This window comes from Stegastes partitus, unplaced genomic scaffold (genome assembly GCF_000690725.1).
Source record: "Stegastes partitus isolate 25-593 unplaced genomic scaffold, Stegastes_partitus-1.0.2 Scaffold197, whole genome shotgun sequence".
Classification (NCBI taxonomy): domain Eukaryota; kingdom Metazoa; phylum Chordata; class Actinopteri; family Pomacentridae; genus Stegastes; species Stegastes partitus.
In genome coordinates, this window is record NW_007577928.1 from 374,239 (window position 1) to 394,045 (window position 19,807).

Consider the following 19,807-nt stretch of genomic DNA (forward strand, 5'->3'; position numbering starts at 1 on the left):
CGAACCGGCAACCTTCTTGCTGCGAGGCAACAGTGCTACCAACTGCGCCACCCTGCAGCCCCTCATCCAGTCCATGATTGTAAATACAATCATCTTTCTCATTCTTGCTGTGTTGGAAATCTGACCCACATTTAACTTGGACAAATTACCGGCACATTTTTCAGGAAGCTCATCCAGCTTGACCAGCACTCGTCTATATAAATCGTTGTATATGTAATAACACATCAAACATCCGAGTCTTTAGTCTGCTTGAGCTGCATATCTTTGACACCAGGAGCAAACCCTCACAAACAAGTAGAGAATACACTTAGGCCACAATAAAGACTGAGAGCAAAATATTTTTTATGGTGTTCCCACTGCACTCAAACAGTGAAGACAAACAAATAGGCAGACACACAGGCATATTATGGTCTGTATACTTATCAACCCTACTCTCTTCAACATCTGAAACTGTTTTGCACATTCTTGGAAACATGATTCCCAAGAACAACAGGCTTTTCCCATTGTGCCACACTCAGTACCTAATGCCGCAACACAGTGAGATGAAGACAGCATGGAAAGTGCATTTGTGTTGTCCCCTTTCAAAAAGTCACCTCTTGTTTTTAGTAGTTAACTAACTTTGCTTCTCTTCCACTCTGCAAGGGATTGGGAAGTTCATTGCCCTGGACTTTGCACGCCGTGGGGCCCGCGTCATCCTGGCCTGCCGGAGCGAGGTTCGGGGCACAGCAGCGCTAAACGAAATCAGGGAGAAAACAGGAAACTCTGACGTCCATCTACGTCTGGTTGACCTCTCCTCTCTGGAATCTGTCAGAGCATTTGCTAAGAGGATTCTTGAGGAAGAGAAAGCTCTCCACATCCTCGTCAACAATGCAGGAGTATCAGGTGATTTACGCCACAATGGAATCTGCTGCACTGGGCACTTCTGTATTAAGGGAACCACAAATTTAAAACCCAGAGACAGTAATCTCGAATTGCATGAATTACAACAAACAAGATTTGAAGGAACTTTTAACACTCACTATAAATGAAAAAAGTTTTGGCCACTTTATTTTCACGACCTAAAAAAAAATCAGTGAATGATAGAATGATGAAATAACTAGAAACAGAAACCCAGTGACGAGAGCCTTCTGTTCGTAATTTCCCATCTGTCACACATCTGGAAGCAATATCGGATGTAAATCTAAGGTGTAGTCTCCACAGTGGAAAGGCTGGCATACCAACACTTGCTGTTAATTGGATAAGTAAATAAGCATACCGACAGCTTTGTCTGGTAGACTTGGACGGCTCACTGCAGAGCAACAGATGAAATATTTGCATGCTCACAACTGTTCACAGACTGAGGAGGCTTGTACTCTGACATTTATGTTTGTGATTTCCAAAGTTAGGAAATGTTTTCTGGGACTGAACATGTCAACATGCTGTGTGTGAGAGAGGGAGGTGACATAAGGCCACGCTAGGGGTCGGGTTGGGTTGTAATGTCAGTGATATAACTGTAGAAGCAAAAATGTGTTCGTTTTGTGCTCATTTCTGTATATTTGCACATGTTTTCTAATTTAAAAAATACATTTGGAGATCACATTTTTAAAAATCTATTATCAGGCTTACCGAAGCAGATAACCAAAGATGGGTTGGACGCGTCTTTTGCCACCAACCACCTGGGACCATTTCTTCTCACCAACCTGCTGCTGGGTAAGCTGTATTACAGCAGGTATATACACATATACATGAAATGATGGTTACAAAACTGCCTGGCATTATCATGACATTCTCATTTTCTGTCTCCCTATGTCATCTCTTTTCCTTTCATCACTCTACATGTTTCTGTTTTGTCCCAGACCTGATAAAGCGTTCAGCTCCGGCCCGTATTGTGACCGTCAGCTCCACCAACCACAAGAAGGGTGAAGTGAACTTCTCTCACTTTAAAGGCGAAAACCTACGGTATCACTTCGATCAAGTCTACAACCACACTAAGCTGCACAATATCATCTGCACCAACGAGCTGGCGCGCAGGCTACAGGACACGGGTAGGTCAATGTCAACAGCATTCTGATTGTCACACTATTGCTTTGCTACCAGCAATGTAGAAAGTAAAAGAAACGTCTAGTGTCCTGTTTTGAGGAGGAAAAAAAAGTTACTTTTTATTTTGAAAAGTACTCCACCAGTTTAGCATTTTATTTGTTTACAATTGTCAGACTCACAAAGGAAATGGTTAAAAGAAAATGAATTTAAAAAAATCCACACCTCCAGATGAATGGAACTTTCTGACTTGTGGTCTTTGTCTTGACATCAGATTTCACACAACTCCCTTTGGAGCCGCAAGTGCCTTTTAAACGGCTTATTTTTCACATAATATAATAAATAGTATGATTACAAAACTCGTCACTGTGAGCTGTAGGCTAAGGTTGGGGGATTCTCTCTCTGTAAGAAGTGATAGGTGCTGGACTTTATTTATTTCTAGAGCCTTTACTGTGTACTTCTTTACTGCTGTCTGGTAATGCAGGGGGCTGCAAGGTGGCACAGTTGGTAGCACTGTTGCCTCGCAGCAAGAAGGTTGCCGGTTCGTGTCCCGGTGGGGGCACCGGAATCTTTCTGCGTGAAGTTTGCATGTTCTCCCCGTGCAGCGTGGGTTCTCTCCGGGTTCTCTGGCTTCCTCCCACAAAACATGTTGAGGTTAATTGGTGATTCTAAATTGTCAGTAGGTGTGAATGTGAGTGTGCTTGGTTGTCTGTCTCTAAGTGTAGCCCTGTGATAGACTGGTGACCTGTCAGTGTCTCCTGCCTTCACCCTAAGTCGGCTGGGATAGGCTCCAGCCCCCCCAGCGACCCTAGTGAGGATTAGGTGGTGTATAGATAATGGATGGATGGTAATGCAGGCCCAAATGACTGGATCACTTTGGAAGCCAGGTTTACTTACTGTGCACCTAACAATCTAAAACATTTTTGTCCTTAAGACAATTCAGGTTTTTAATTTTATGTTATCTTACTTCTCATCGTTTCTCTGTTCATTGCTTTAGTTTGTCTTAAATTGCTCTATTTAGCCACCACTATAGCTCAACTGGTTGAGCTGGTGACCCATGTACTGGGGCTATAGTCCCCGATGCAGCGGTCGTGGGTTTGAATCCAGCCCATGGCCATTTGCTGCAGGTCCTCCCTCCCATTCTTCTCCCCGCTTTCCTGTCTCACTCTATACTGTCCTGTCAAATAAAGGCCAAAAAATGCTCTATTTATTCTTAATAGTTGTATTTTTATGCTATGAACTTGCCATTTTAATATTTTTACTCCAGATTTTTATCTAAGTTTATTATTGATCCGCCTTCAGCTTCTGTTTAGTTGGTATATAGTTAATATTATAAATGAAGCCTAGACCTGAATGTGTGGAAGAGTTTAAATAAAGGCTGATTGATTGATATGCAGCAGCATTCCTCAAGATTGGACTTTAACAATGCATCATCTGGTCATCATTATTTCACATTGTTCTTGAAATTCTCCTGTGTTACCTCCAGTGTTTACTGATTTACCGGCTCTGTCTGTGAATGATTTTGTTCTTCACTTCCCCAGAACTAGTTGTTCTGTTCATCTCTTGCTCTAAGGTGTGATCAAACACTCAATCACACCTTAGACCATACAATGTGAATTTTCACGATATAAAACATACATTTTTTCAAAGAAAGAAAAATGAACAAACTTTCTACTGTCCTAATCTTACAGTTTGTCTCTATAGAAGACTCAGATGAAGAAAAACAAGCCAAGCATTGCAGCTGAAACTGGTTTTGAGTCACTTTAGAAAATCAAACTAAAAAACAATCGATGAAGTTTTGCATTCTAAGACGTCTTACTGAAACCGGCTATGCTTACAGTTTCTGTGATTTGTTTGTGATGTGGCTTCCTGTCTTTATGTGCACGTAGGTGTCACTGCAAACTCAGTCCACCCCGGTGTGGTCATGACAGAAGTGATGAGACACTATCCGCTGTGGATCCGCTGCATTTTTAATCTAATCGGGTTTTTCTTTTTCAAGGTAAGCGCATCGTTGCATTTCGTTGCTGAGTCACTCATATTGTCATGTCATCAGCTTAGCTTGGTTATTATTATAGTCGTGCCCTCAATACCATCTTTACAGAGGAAGCTGAGAAACTGGTCGGACAGAATCGTTATTGTGAATTTTTGTGAAGTCATCCATCACGCTGATTACATGCATGCCAAGCAGACTCGGTGAGACAAGATTCTTGAGAAACCCAAACCCAAGAGGAAAGACTCTAATCTTAAATCTGCCATTTCCTAAACTTGGGGAAGCGAGCGTGCTCAATGTCGACTACTCATAATTACAGAAGACCCCACTTAGGGATTTATCCTACTTACTAATTTCCAGTAAACAACTGAATTGATTTTGGAACTAAAATGATAAACAGCCTTTAATTTACGGCTGATGAAAAACATAAACCATCATTTGGTCCAAACTTGAATTAAAAGTCCGGTTACGGTCATGTGGGGTTTAGTGTGTGTGTAAATGTGTTACCGTTTATTTTTCTTACAAGACAAGTCGGAATGTACTGATAAAAAAAAAAGAAAAACAGGTTCCAGCTTAGCAGGCAGAGGTCAGAAACCAGCAAGAACAAAACAGGTCCATAGATGGCAGGAAGATGCACTGAGACTATCTGCTCAGGTATGAATGCTGGACCTGTGGTATGCTCTGTATGGTGAGGCAACTAATGAGTGAACTGGGTCCAGGTGAGCAGAACATCAGGAGATCCAACTGGCAGGAAGGCAGATAGGTGGAAGTGGTGTGTTTGAAACCAAAGTAGAGTTCAAAGCAGGGGAATACGCAACCAGGACAAAATGCTTGCTAAGAAATAAACTGTGGCAGTTCTGATGATTAGCTGTGGCTGTCATCACTAAGCTTGGTGTGCAAAACCAGATTGCTTAAACCAGAAAAACAAGATGAAGCATTACCACAATGTTTCACAGCTCATCTGTGGTGAAATCCACAGATGAACTACATTTAGAAATTCAGAGTAATAGCAGGTGTTTATGTTCCCCAGAATACTCCTTGTAATTTGCTTTTGGCTTCGTACGGCCTTGGATATTTTGATGTTTGAGTCATTTTACTGCGATGTGATTGCACAATACTCAGTGAGTTCAGTCAGATGATTCTCAACAGATAGTATATTTATGCATACAAAGCTAATTTCACTCATTTTGCTAATCACTCAGCTATTGGTCCCCTTAAGTTGGGCTGTGGATAAAAAGCACTGTGATTCCTGCCCAATGTGAATAAAGTCTCCTAAAGATGATAAAAGGATTTCATTTGTAAACTGTAAAAGCAGCAGATGGGCAGTGAGTCCGTCTTTTCAAAATGTCATTCTGTTACCTTCTCCACCTATAAAACTGTCGGTCAGCATCTGCAGCAAACACCTGGAACACAAATTTTGACAAAGTGAATTAGAGTTTTTACATTGACTTAGTTTTTATTATTATTATTATTATTTTAACAGGGTAACATTGGCTGCTGATTTTTGATGCTCTCCTGTCTTATTTCAGCAGCGCTACAGAACAGTTCACATTCACTTGTTGCTGTCTGGTTTTAACTTACTTTTACTTGCTGCTGTTTTTTTCTCCCCTAAATAATTTGTTTTACAGATTTGTAAGAACTTGGTGCCCTCAAACATTCATAACATTACTGCATGAGAGATTACTGGTAGTACTAGTACGTATCATTAGACAGCTAGCTAAAGTTACGTTAGCTAACTAGCTAACATGACCTAAAATGGTTAAGATAAAAGTAGCCAGCTAGCTAATGTTATGTTAGCTAATGTGGCATTAGCTATGGTTATGTTAGCTAGTGCATCATTAGCAAGTGTAGCATTATCTAATGTAGCATTAGCTAATGTTATGTTAGCCAACTTGCTAACATGACCTAAAATGGCTAGGATAAAAGTGTGCAATGGGTCAAAACTGCAGCAGATATAGCAGTTATCTGTTAAAATTGTACTCATGGTTAAAGTTAGCTACTGAGCAACTGTCAAATAATTGCTAGCTAATTAGATAATACCATAATAAAAAACAAAAATAAACACGAACCCTCCCACCACCACCTTGATTCCACAATGTGTTTGTTTCTTTGGTTTTTTTTAGAGTGAATTTAGTTTACAATTATGCTATTATCACAGTTTATAAGGAATATTGGTAAAGTATTCATAATAATGTAGAATAATCTCCTGCTCACCATGAGTCGTGTGAACTTCTGACCACAAGATAAGGATTTGGAAGGTTTAACAATTGATGAGCAGGAATGAATAAACCAGCAGCTGGATCAGAGTAACTCATCCAGCTGTAAATAAACCCCTAACAGCTTGTCTGACTCAAACCTGACAGTGTGTTTAGGCGACCCCCAAACAAGCCAGAACCAGTATAATCCGCGCAAATGTGCAGAAACAATCCAGCACTTCTAAGTGTACATTTACGCCTTTAACATTTTCTTACTAAAGAAATGGCCTCAGTCTGGAAACACAGCAGCTACAACAAATTGAGGCAGTGCAAGACAGTTCTACATTTATGAAGCCAAAGGTTACCCTTCTGTGTTGATGTGCATCTGTGATTTGTATCTGTGGATGAAACTGGCTATACTGGACACGCATCAGGGTAAACATTTCACAAACTTCCCAGTTGCACCTGCAGAGAGATTTATCTGTACTTTCTGTTCACTATCTCCGTCTCCCTCTCAGTCTTCAGAAGGCGGTGCAGTCAGCCCCATCTACTGCGCTGTAGCAGAGGAACTGGAGGGAGTCACTGGGAAGTATTTTGACAGCGACTGCTCCCTCGTTCTTCCCGCCCCTTTAGCTCGAGACGCTGCCCTCGCGGTCAAGGATTTTGATGTCTGTGAGAAACTGACATCAAAGCTCTGAAGCAACAACCTGGCAAGGCTTGATAAGAGAAACAAGGTCAAATTCCACATTCTGATTGCGCTTCCAAGCCAGTGCAGATCTGATGTAATGTACCGAGCTGTCTGTAGAATGAGCAGGTGAATTGTAGGGAATCTGCAGAAACATCAGCTGGCATGCATATTCTATCAATCCACAGGTTTCCTATAAATGTTACCCGACTATGACCACTTCATGTATTCCATCCTTTATAAAGAAATAAAATGGAAAAGCTTCTTCTTCTCTTTCCTGCATTGCTTTGACTAACGATCTAAATGTGGTTAACCGCATGAAAAAGAAATTCTTGCAACAGTCGCCAGGTCAGAGTAATTGTCATTCCGGAAATAGTTTTCCTCTTTGATGAAAGTGCTCAACGGCCCATTAACATGTGTGTATACATGAAATATAAAGACAAATGCTGACACCATGTGGCAAACAGGCCGATGTGCTTGCTCAGAAATAACAAGTCCAAGTTACGCAATCACATCATTTTATTGACTAAAATCATTAAAACACAATAAAACATTTGAGCATCCAGTACTTTTTGAAGAGTTTATACAGTGTTCGTCCCCCTGTGCCCTTGGCTTCCTATTTAGCTGCAGAGACAGAGATAGTGAGAGAACATTGTGGTTATTGAAGATGTTTTTATCGCTTGTGAGTATGTGTCTAATAAACATAAAAGAGATCAAGGCTATAATGGGGCTTTTTTTTCAATCGAATACCTTTCTGACGCTGATCCACTATGTCATGGATGATCTCTTCCAGCACTGGAGCCACGTGATCCAGCTGTTTGGGAGTAAGACGGACAGCGATCTCCACAGTTTTATCCTGGATGCAAACACACACACACACACATATATATATGAGATGGTAATATCTTCCTTGGATTAACTGACAGAGTTGTTTAGCAGTTGGCTGGTTGAAAACACACACAAATGGGGTGTGAATGTGTGCTCACTTGATTTCCACCATGCTCCATCTGAGGAACCTGCTGGACGGTGACTTCTTCAAACTGACCGTCCTCCGATCGAGGCTCCATGTCCTTTCTGCCTTCTCGCTCCTGCAGCAACAGACACAAAATGAAAAAATGTAAAGTCATACGATAGAGACATTCTCCAGCCATTGTTTTATTAATGCTTGTCTTATGCCAATCATTATTATTATTACTATATTTAATTCTTTTTATACATTAGGGTTAGGTTGAGTTCCAGTTCACCAGCTCGCTACATTTGAGAGAATTGCAAGTCTAAATTGATCATGAAATCCTCCTCGTGTTCAGTAACTTTTGGTTAATCTGATGATTAATTATGACAAATTCAGAGACGAGTGCTAAACATCAGTTGGGGTGACTGACTGAATGCCACATTGGTGCCTGTGCCATGAGCAGAAAGTGCCTGTTTTGATTCATGGCTGGGGAATCACCATTCACTTACTCTTTCCCATCTCTCTCCACTGCCACTATCAAAAAAAAAAAAAAGGTATAACATGCCCCAAAGAATAGTCTTTACAAGACAAATGTCAGTGAAAATGTCCTGAAGCCCAGGGAGGTGTCATTAGATTGCTTGTTTTGTCTGACAGCCACACCAAAAGCTCAAAGATGTTGAATTTACTGTCAAAAAAAATATAAAAAGAGCTTGTCCTTGTATATAAAAAGCTGAAACCAGGGAATGTTTGGCCTTTCCAACTGAAAAAAAGTATTGATTATCAGATAAATTAATAGTCAAAATATTTGCAGACTATTTTTTCTCACAAATGACTGATCAATTATCTGACAAATCATTTTTATTTGCTATGCACAGCACAAGGAAGTCACATCAGGCAATCAAAGTGATAGTAAATAGACATTAAAAATAAGTATTTAATTACTGCTCAGCCGAGAGCTCAGTTATGATTAATCTGCATAAATGTCATTTTTGTTTTGGGGATTTAATTTTTTTCTCTCCATAAAATGTCCCAAAACCTTTTGGTTTATCCATATATTAAGTTTACTATCATGTAAAAGCAACTAATCTTAATATTTGAGAAGCTGGAACCAATGAAGGTTTACATTTGTGCCAACAATATTGCTGAGACACTTAACCAATCAGTAACATATTGGTGATCGATTTTCCATTGCTTGGTTAATCAACTGATTGGCTACTTCTCTCAGCTCTAATTCAGCCCAGCTGCTTACCTTCATCAGCTTCATCTCCTTTGGGCTGAAGAACGTGATGTGTCCCTCTGTCCTTTCAACCAGCAGCGCCACCAGGCACGCCAGCACCACGCAACCAGCCACTGCACCGCGCATGCTCATCCTGCTCTCTCCTGGACACATGCACAAGCACATGTACACAAACATATTAGCATACAGTCCATACAGAACAGTAGGTTCATGCAGGCATACAGTTCCACGTGAACAGAGGTGAGTGGCCCCGAGGGCAGGCCACTTATGGGAATTACAGAGTGCTTTTATAGCGGTGGGAAAGTTAGGTGACAGTGAAAATGGGTCAACATTTGAAATGAGGTGCAGTGTGTCAGAACCAATACATGACAACAGTAGAGAGAAAGACAAAAGGGATTCCACGCTTATGCAAGGGAGAGGTTGACAAATAAATATAGGGTGATAGGGAAAGAGGGAAGGGTAGAAGTGCAGGGGCTCTGAGGGGCAGAATAACAAACTGCTCCACAGACAAGAGAGATAAGAAGCTGGAGTGAGCCAGCCACACTTAAAAAACAACAAGACAGCTCTGTACACTAATGTGAGTGCATGAAGATGGGCCATCAAAGAGGAGGAAAACAGGAGTAACAGAGGACGAGGGGAAAGAAACCAAATGTTACTCACGTGCTGCGTCAGCCTTATTCAGTTGCTCGGGGAAGCGTGCTTTAAGATGAGCAGAGCTCCACCGGTCTGAGTGTCAGCCTGTCCCAGTCAGCCTTTATATCAAGCCGTCTCCTGATCCCTGAGCTTTTTACTGTCCTCCCTCACATCCGCTCCTCAACAGGCTCCTTCAAGCACTCTGCCCCATGCTCCTGGAAACACAGATGTTCTTTAGGAATCTGGCTTTTTTTTTTTTATTGGGGTAGTAAGCTCTCCCACCATGCTGTATATATGTAGGCCTTTGACACGATTGACAAATTGACACATCGATGACTAACCCCTGCAGTGTCTCTAAATAATGTTTGTGTAAACTATAGGATGCATATGTTCTAGATAAATAAGTTTGCTGTCATGCTGTACTAGGAATCATTTATCAATTTACACAGTCAGAGAAGACAGAGCCGTCATTATTCACCTTCATTTATTTATACTCACATCACCACATGTGACAGGAAAAAAAAATATTTGCCTAAATTAAACCTACAAGTAACTTAAGAAGATGAAACTGAGAAGAAGTGCTCAGTAAGAAGCAAAATTCAGCCTGTTACGACTTTCATTTGGGTTCACAAAGTTTAAATACTGAAAAAGAACACAGCCAGGAGACGATCTGTCCAAAGAGGTCAATCATAAATTCCCTGCTCCGAGTTATTATCTAACACACTGTGACATTTATGACCTGCCAGTTATTTTGGTCTGTGCACACACAGACCCACATACAGTTGTTGCTTGGAAGCTTCATGACTTTGAAGAGCTTTATTGATGCTTTTTTCCGGAATATAACCCTTAAATGTTTTCCTGCTTGGTGGTGAAATGTTTGGATTTACGCTGTTGTCAGAATGCTCTGCATAAGTGGGCGGTTAAATTATTGCCTTTGTTCTATCTGGCAATTCAAGTATTTGAGTACAGCTTTGTGTGCCGTCTGTAGTTGTGTAGCATCAACACAATGACTCACAGACTCTTACATTTTTCCATTGCCTCGCATTTGCAATTTTATAATGTGGTGTTGTGATGTTTTATGCATATACAGGAAACAACAGAAGTATGTACACCTCTGTGCAATATAACCTGTCAAATGATTCAAAATTGGATTACCTCTCAATAACTGCATTATTTCGAAGTTGAAAAGTAGAATATATCCTCTTAGTATGGCCAAAAATAAATACTATACAAAGACTATATTCAAAATACAGACCCCAAAGTAAAACACCTACAGAAGTGAATACATCTGTGTGACATAAGTTGAAAAAGCTGTGATCACTCAAACTAAATTGAGTACACCAGTGATTTCAGGTGAACCAAACTGTATAAACATAGTTATAAACTGACCTGTGAACATCTCAGCTTTAGACCTTTACACTGTGTCGATCTGCATGTTTGCATCATGGCTCTACATAAAAAAAAGAATTGTCAGAATCTGACTGTAAGATTTCACAAAAGACAAAAAATGACTCAGGTAGATCAGTGACCAACTAAAAATCTGTTAAAACACAGTCACAGCAGCAGAAATCAGGAGGTTTAAAATGAGCAATAACGGTCCTTCTCCTAAAATGACGCTACTTGCACTGACTGGCTCTTAAAAACAGACTGGCAGGTGCTTCATACTGGCTCAGTGGTTATTCAAGAAAACCCAAGTGTCTGTGACAGCTCAGACAGTGCAAAACACAAACCTCTATGAATGTTTAAGAAAAAACACCCTCGGTTGATCATCAGCACAAAACTGCCAGATTAAACTCAAACAGCATGAAAAAATGCTTGATGAATACTTGGAGCACTTTCTTTGGTCAGATGAGACCAAAATTTGGCTCAAGTGGGGTCCAACATGTTTGTTGTGAACCTGGTGAGGACTACCACAGTAAATGCATGATCCTGGCAGTGAGGCACAGAGGTGGATTTATGATGACATGGGGCATGCAAGGTGTTGGAGAGGTGACATTCCTAAATGCCACCACAAATGTCTGTGTATTGCCAAAATACTGATGGCTCCGGTCCAGAGTCTACAAAAACTTGGCAGAAGAGGAGTATTCCAGCATGAGGTGAGCCAGAGCACACTGCCACAACTACACGACAGTTTCTGAAGATAGAGGCAATAAGAACTACGATTTGAACAAGTGTGTCTCCTGACTCAAATCTAATAAAACACCTGAAGAGAAAGGTAGAGCAGCACAACAGCTTCAGCAAAGCAAAACCAGTCTCTGAAGAATAGTGGAACATCTCTCCTGAAATTTGTGCAACACAAATATCTTCCATGCCGAGGAGGATTGAGTCAGTCATCAAAAATTAGACACAAAATAAGATATTCTTTAGTTGCTCAGATGCTACGAGTGCATGAAGAGTATTGTGTTCACTCTTGCAGCCAACAGCTGAACATTCGTTGTGCTTTGCCTGTGGCCGAGACTGCAAGGCAGCTGTTCTCTCTGAATGGCTTATCTGTGAAGGAGCAGGCAATGGAATTACAGGGTTATGAAAATGCTTAGCTTGATGAGGTTACTCACTGTCGTTTTAGAAGCTGTATTAAGTTGTCTTCACATTATCACAGCTTTTATTTTTTGAGTTTTTAAGAAGTTCAAAACACAATACAAATAGATTTTCACCATATGGGACCTTTAAAATCTACAGTACAACTTCAGTAAATACAAAAGGGCTTGAGGTTATGCGTCACAATGTATATAAAAAAATATTTCAAGAGGCAGCATCAGTGTTGGTTTGCCTTGGTGATGTTCTCAACACAAATTTAGATTTTTACTTCTGCTCCATGAATGCCCCGCACGTGAAGGCTTCTTGTTTGGGTCTCGCGGTGTTAGACCGATAACGCGGGATTTGAGTCATGTGGCACTTTGGTGAAACGTGCAACCTCCGTCTTTTTCCCGAAGTGAAGCAGCAGAGCAGACACGCACTGCGTGCTGCTGCAGAGATTTTCTAATCATGGTAAGCTTGGGGTGCTGATTGTTTGGGCTTTATTGCAAACTTTTCCTCGCAGGACACAGTTGTAGACTATTGGAGACGGCTGACGTTTTAAATGTAGAAATGGCCAGTTTCAGATGTTTACTGCGGCGGAGTTGAAGGCCTTACAGCATCTGGGGAGTAGTGGTTAGCCGCCTATGTGGCTAACATGAGCCAGAAAAACGCTTCTAATTTAGACTAGTTAAACTGCCAATACTGACCAGATACTACAGCAGATGTGTAAGTCGTAGTCGTACAATTCGCACCCAGTAATGTGTACTTTTAGACGCTGTGTGGGAATTAGCGGCGGTGTTACTGCGCTGTGTTAGCAAGACTGTTAGCATAGGTTAGCTTTAAGGCACGTTCCGTACGGGCCCAGGTCAACACGTGGGAACATCCAGACGACAACGTGGTTACGTGTTGAAGTTTAGATAGTGCGTTACTCTATTAATGTGTGTCAAGACTATCACTCATGTTCGAGAAGACTTCAATAATTACGGCATTTAAAGTTAATAGTGAATGCTTGACCCACCCAGAATAAGGTTGATTCTCAGGCTACCACGTGAGAACTCGTCAACACTTACATTGCACTTACAAACATTTTACGAGCAGTTGTATCGATAGACGTTACCTTTAATCAGTCAGTAGTTGTCTGATTCTCCTCCTCAGTGCTTCACAATTTCTTTCCGTAGGTGGTGTTACACGTGTTGTTCGAGCATGCGGCGGGTTACGCGCTGTTTGCCGTCAAAGAGGTGGAGGAGATCGGCATGCTGCTGCCTCAGGTGGGTCCTCTCTGCTCACCTCTCGGTGTTCGATTAACCTGTCCTTTATATACAGCACCGATAACCGTGCGTTTGCATCTTTGCAGGTTGAGGAGAGCGTGCTGAGCCTGGCAAAGTTCAACAGCATGGTGAGCCTGGCTGCCTTCTTTCCGTTCAAGTCGGCTCAGGCTGCCCTGGAGAACATGAATGCCATCTCTGAAGGCAGGTGTCTTTTATTGTAATTTCTTTAAACATTCTGATTTAAATGTCCTCAGTTGTAATGATGTTCTAATATCTGTCAATCCACTGAGTTACCATGCTGACAGCTTAATGTTTATCCTGAACATCTGAGGACAGCCTTTATGTGACTAATGTACTGACATGACAACAGAAGAAAATCTCTCATTTGATTTAAGCTTTTATGCTGTATAATGCAGCTTGATGGTGCGGATTGCACAAATCAGAGTATTTTCCCTGTCTGTTAAGTCTTTGTGTTTGTTAGCACGCAAGTGACACGTAAATCACAATTTGAACAGACAAAGCATCCTCGTAATTGGAATAGATGAAACGGAATATGACCACCACAATACGAATAAATCGGAAAAATACACTAAAGTACAAAATGCACATGTAACATGTACTTAGATTAGTAAGAAATTGTATGATTCATCTATAGTGTCCATTTTAAGGTTTTTATCCCCCTTCATCCAAGACAGTCCATACATGTTTTATCTGCTTAACAACGAGCCGAAATATGAATTTTGAAGAGCAAAATCAGACCTTTTTGTAAAATCCTCCATTTTTAACCATGCTGCAGCTTTAAATGTGGAACTGCACACTTAAGAATGGCAAACTTTACCATCATAAGAGTCACGTTGCCACATTGATTCTGCTTTTGTAGCAGAACCTAACCTACATTTCCACCAAATACACAAAGATGAGATGGCTAATCTCTCTTCTTTCACTTGCAGGTGTGGTTCACGCTGACCTGAAGTTGTTTTTGGAGACAAACTTGCCGCTTTCTGGAAAGAAGAAGCCTTCCTTAGGGGTTTCCGATGCCAAGATCGGCGCAGCTTTACAAGAAGAGTTTACTATCTCTATCCAGACCGGTGGAGTGGTAGCTGAGATAACCAGAGGTAAGGAGACGATTTACCATGCATTTCTGTTTTTACGTGGAACAAGTTGGGTTAATAGGATTGGAGTATAATGCAAACATTTTTAAAAATCTAAGAATTGTGGCCTGTTGTGATGTGATCTTGTGATCCTGACACTCATGAAGGTTCATACTGAAAATCTGAACTGGCGCTAAACTCATGCTGTTCAGTCGCTGTTCCTCTTAACCCCAACAAACACTCTGAATCTGTCATGTCCTGTCAGGTGTGCGACTGCACTTCCACTCCCTGGTGAAGGGTCTGACTGCCCTGGCAGCCTCCAAGGCACAGCTGGGTCTGGGCCACAGCTACTCCAGAGCTAAAGTCAAGTTCAACGTCAACAGGGCTGACAACATGATCATCCAGTCGATTGCTCTGTTGGATCAGCTGGACAAAGACATCAACACTTTCTCTATGCGTGTGCGGTAAGTTTGTCGTCACACATTACTGGTTGAAGGGAGAGTGTTTTGTAGGATTGCAATACTTCGGAGCTCTTATTGAAATGAAAATACTTTATTTATCCCAGAAGGGAAATTCAATGAGATTATTTTGAGATTGGTTCCACTTTTACATGGCAACATTGCACACCAGTAACGCTAGAATTCATCAGGTGTTCAATCAGCAGCAGATTTTAGTAGCTGAGGAGAAGTCACTTTGGAACAAAGTTTGCTTGCTCTAGGTTTTAAACTGAGACTGTGCTTGCAAATGACTTTGTTCAGTGCTTGTGGTTGCTGTACTCATTGTGAGCTTCCTCCTCATGCTTACCACAGACAGTACACCCTAGAGTGCTGGCTGTATAGAAACAGGAGGTACATCAACCTCTCCTAACACTTCTGCTCTGCCAGATATTGTCTGGTGAGGCAACACTGTTGGGTGAGACATCTTGGCATGTGAATTTAACCACCAAACATGCTGCAAATTGATGTGATTACCACAGTGTGAAATTTGTACTTTCTATGTTATACGGGGCCTTCAAGTGTTTTCTAAAGCGCTCTGTTCTTTGTCTGCAGTGAATGGTACGGCTACCACTTCCCAGAGCTGATCAAAATCGTGTCGGACAACTCCATGTACTGCCGCCTGGCTCAGCTCATTGGCAACAGGAAGGAGCTGTCAGAGGAGAGTCTAGAGAGCCTGGAGGAGGTGGTGATGGACAATGCCAAGGCTCAGTCCATCCTGGAGGCATCACGCTCTTCTATGGGTCAGCACATTACATTCTCATTCAGATTATAGGCTGCGTGCTAGTGCAGTCATGTACATTATCTGGGTAACGATATGTTATGTAAAAGCTATTGTCCCTGCTTAAAAAGCTTCAGCTACTCTATACCGCACTTAAGCACCCTAAAGTAGCAGACCTGTTTTTAACTTAAAGCCCCTTTTTTGCCCACCCTGGACTAATAAATTGTCCTTGGTGTCTAACACAGGGGGGTAGATTAGCTCTCTCATAAACCTGTAGTGAAGGCACAAATCCTCGCTGCGGATCCTGTCGGGAGAAACAACCACACGTTGCATTTAATGTTAAAGGTGGAGGAATTTTGTCAGTGCAGCATCTGTTCACTTCAGATACGTAAGTGGAACAAATTCCTTTGCTCAACACCACGTATTGCATTTTTTCTCCCCTCCAGGTATGGATATTTCTCCCATTGACCTCATCAACATAGAAAGGTTCTCAAATCGTGTCGTGTCCCTGGCTTCCTATCGGCTGGAGCTGCAGGAGTATCTCCGTTCAAAGATGAGCCAAGTGGCTCCAAACCTGGCAGCCTTGATTGGAGAAGTGGTGAGCAAAAATTATATTCTGTTTTTTTTTTTTTTTTCTCCCTCCGTCTCTCCGCACACAGGAGCCAATGATGTTATGCCAAAATCTGTCAATCCACTGAACTTGTGTGATGAAAAATATATCCGGTGCTGATGGTCCTCTGATTGTGTGCCCTGCTCAGTTCATTAAATCTCCATTTAAATTACAGCCATTTGTGTTTGTTGGAGATTAACTTGTTTGTTTCCTACCTTCAGGTTGGAGCTCGTCTGATCTCACATGCTGGCAGTCTAACCAACTTGGCCAAGTATCCAGCGTCCACCGTTCAGATCCTGGGAGCAGAGAAGGCCCTGTTCAGGTACTGGGGCATCCCCTCCCTGCTGGGGAAAGAAGTGGTTGCAGTGATGGCAGGGCGGGGCAGGAGCAGAGCAGGGTGACTGGAGGAGACAAACACTTTAATATCTCCTCTGGAGTGATCCCTCTCACCCAAATGCACCCCCACAGTCTGAGCATCCACTCACAGCACAGAGGTAGAATATTGGAAAAAGACTTGTTTGTTTTTTAACTAATAGCCGTCTCTATTTACCTGCCCTGGAGTAGTTCGATTATCCCCAGATTTCAGATGTGTCATTCCATTTTAAGTTTGGTGTTTTTTAGAGCTGACTTTCATGCTGTTTCTCCAGAAGAGGGAGCTGTTTTGGTACAGGCACATCAGTTAGCACACATCAAACTTTACTACAGCTTTCCAACTGGATGATGTTGCCTGAACATAATTTTTAGCTCATCACATCAGTGACAGTTACCTTGCTGATCAAACTGCATGTGCACCCAGAATATTTGAAGTAGTCTGATACTGGGGAACACATTTGCCATAACCAGATTTCTCAATCTGTGCTGCGTGTAGATTAACATGGCGCTTGTGGCACAAACGCACTGACCTTTTATTAGCAGGGCAGATGCGCTCATCAACAGATTTACTTCCATGCTGGGCACTGGATAACATTTTACACTGACTTTTGATGCTGAATGTGAAAGTAGTTGTATTTCCACACAGAGCCCTGAAGACACGTGGCAACACCCCCAAGTACGGCCTCATCTTCCACTCGACCTTTATTGGACGTGCAGCTGCCAAGAATAAAGGCCGCATCTCCAGATATCTCGCAAACAAGTGCACCATCGCCTCACGTATCGACTGCTTCTCTGGTGAGTGACGGGCCGTTTGCAAAGCACTTCCACAGCGTTGGATTCAATTCACGTGCCTGTGTTGGCTCACAGTTCGTGTGGCATAATTGCAATGATGCTCAAATTTTTCGTCAACAGCATTCATCCTTCAGGTTGATGTTGAGAAGCTCTTTCCTGAGCAAAGCCACATGCCACAGTTAAGCTTACTGTAATCTCCTGTTGGCTTCGTATTGAGCTTGAGTCTGTTTACTTTCTTACAGAGGTACCTACGAGCGTGTTTGGTGACAAGCTGCGTGAACAGGTGGAGGAGCGTCTGTCTTTCTACGAGACTGGCGACATTCCACGGAAAAATGTGGACGTCATGAAAGACGCCGTGAAGGAGGTGAGCGCAATCATGTGTTAGGCTGTGTGGTACACTTAATGCACCACGGGTGAGAGCATATGTTTTTACAAATGCACTGACAATACATTGAGTCTATAAATGCTGTGAATGATGACAAGTCTCTTCCTGAAATCACTGAGGGTACAAACTGATTTAATGAGCCTGATGCAGCATTAGTGATTCTCAAGAAAGACCTGCTTTATTTACCCTGTTTGTAATCACGTTTTGTTTTCCCTCCCTCATCTTAGGCTACTGATGTTGCAGCCGAGATCAAGCGCAAGATGGAGAAGAAAGAAAAGAAACGCAAGAAGCGTGAGAAAAAGTTGCAAGACGCAAATGGAGAAGCCAACGGTGAAGCTGAGGTAAGCTTTCGTTTCAGTTTAATACGAACTTGCATGTTTAGATTTGAGAGCCGACCCGCACACACGGTCCTTTCTCAGTGTACGACATGCTACATTACCTTGACTCCGAACCATTGGCTGGTCCCAATCAGTGGGCTTGATCACTGAAGAGAGTCACACATTCAGACCATTAAAAGGATATTTGGTGTCCAAGTCTCTACACATAAGAATGCAGATCGTTAGTCACTGTTGTCTGACCGTACCCTTTTTTTCTTTTCTGCCTGAAGGTGGAGAACGGAGAAGCAGACACCCCTGTGGTGAAGAAGAAAAAGAAGAAGCAAGCAGCTGAGGAGATGGAGGTCCAGGCAGAGGAGACCCCTGCCGCAGAGAACGGAGCAGAGGAGACTTCAGCAAAGAAGAAGAAGAAACGAAAAGCTGAGGCTGAGGTCCAGGCAGAAGACGCTGCCGCCACAGACAATGGAGCAGAGGAGACTGAAACTCCAGCAAAGAAGAAAAAGAAACGAAAGACTGAGACCGTGGAGGCTGAAGAGACCCCAGAAATACCTGTGTCTGAGAAGAAAAAGAAGAAGAAAAAAGAGGCTGCAGACTAAAGACATAAATCTGCAGACAGAGACTGAATCTTTATTTTTCTGTACAGCTTTATTTTTATTCATTTTACACTTACCTGAGGCTAGTTTGTCAGCAGCTTTATGTTGTCCTGTCTTTCATTTATAAAACCTCAAAGCAGGTTAGATTGCAAAGAGAAAAATAACCGTGCCTTGAACTCAATGTGATTTACTTGTACTTCTGTAAATAAATTGTTTATCAAATAAACTTTTTTTTTGTCAAAAACATGAATCTTTTTTAAAGATGGCCATGGATGACTTGTTTTGGGATTCCAAGTTATCTGCTAGTTGTCGCTGTGAGGCTGGTCACCTCCTTTCACATAATTTAGTGTATCACTGCAATACTCGTGCCTTTACCTCACTTCCCATCTTGTGCATTTGAACACGCCTGCAGAAGATGTCAGAGCTGCAGAAGGTATCAAATACCAACGTGGTTTTTGGAGCTTTCATTTCCTTTTATGGTCTTTGACAGATGGAAGCTGATGTAGGCAGATTTTCTTGATACACGCTTACAGTTCAGATGGACTGATTCTGTCACACCCTGGTGTCAGAGCAGTAACCTGCAGATTTAAATCAAGTTTGGTGGTGAGAAAATATTATACAGAAGATAATGTGACAACATTGGAAAGAGCACATGAGAAAGTATAGCAACAAAGATGCAATCTGCAATATTGCCTTTGCACCAAGCAGGAACTTTTTGTACATTTTTATTTACGATTCAAATTGGATCTCATCACTTTTAGATCTAAAGTCGCCTCAAGATGCACTTGTGTAGGGTGCCAGGAATTCATGACGTCTCTGCTAAAAAGTTGTCAGCACAAGTGTATGTAGTAATATTTATTTTATAATAATTCTCTGCTCGGTTCTAGTGTCTTTCAGGGCAAATAACTAAACCTACTGAGC

At 41.8% G+C, this 19,807-nt stretch overlaps 3 protein-coding genes across 3 annotated transcripts in view; 2 read left to right on the forward strand and 1 right to left on the reverse strand.

Annotated features, from left to right (window-relative positions):
* The window catches only part of LOC103356394 (retinol dehydrogenase 12), an 11,474-nt gene extending 3,869 nt beyond the window's left edge, over nucleotides 1-7,605 (forward strand). The window contains exons 2-6 of the mRNA XM_008280508.1: nucleotides 643-882; nucleotides 1,600-1,689; nucleotides 1,836-2,024; nucleotides 3,906-4,015; nucleotides 6,720-7,605. Coding sequence (XP_008278730.1) covers nucleotides 643-882; nucleotides 1,600-1,689; nucleotides 1,836-2,024; nucleotides 3,906-4,015; nucleotides 6,720-6,899 — 809 coding nt within the window. The 3' untranslated portion in view covers nucleotides 6,900-7,605. The remainder of the gene's footprint in view (nucleotides 1-642; nucleotides 883-1,599; nucleotides 1,690-1,835; nucleotides 2,025-3,905; nucleotides 4,016-6,719) is intronic.
* On the reverse strand, nucleotides 7,388-13,479 carry mlnl (motilin-like). The gene is made up of 6 exons (XM_008280507.1): nucleotides 13,343-13,479; nucleotides 9,736-9,923; nucleotides 9,088-9,218; nucleotides 7,873-7,974; nucleotides 7,637-7,742; nucleotides 7,388-7,510 (listed from the first exon to the last, which is right to left on the reverse strand). Exons 3-6 carry the CDS (start codon nucleotides 9,205-9,207, stop codon nucleotides 7,503-7,505), a joined length of 336 nt encoding a protein of 111 aa, XP_008278729.1. The 5' UTR covers nucleotides 9,208-9,218; nucleotides 9,736-9,923; nucleotides 13,343-13,479; the 3' UTR covers nucleotides 7,388-7,502.
* Nucleotides 12,662-19,121, forward strand: nop56 (NOP56 ribonucleoprotein homolog). The gene is made up of 12 exons (XM_008280506.1): nucleotides 12,662-12,696; nucleotides 13,404-13,493; nucleotides 13,580-13,694; nucleotides 14,444-14,608; nucleotides 14,850-15,048; nucleotides 15,634-15,821; nucleotides 16,246-16,397; nucleotides 16,631-16,731; nucleotides 17,428-17,576; nucleotides 17,816-17,937; nucleotides 18,186-18,299; nucleotides 18,566-19,121. The coding sequence occupies exons 1-12, from the start codon at nucleotides 12,694-12,696 to the stop codon at nucleotides 18,887-18,889; spliced, it is 1,722 nt and encodes a 573-aa protein (XP_008278728.1). The 5' UTR covers nucleotides 12,662-12,693; the 3' UTR covers nucleotides 18,890-19,121.
* The last annotated feature ends 686 nt before the right edge of the window (nucleotides 19,122-19,807 follow it).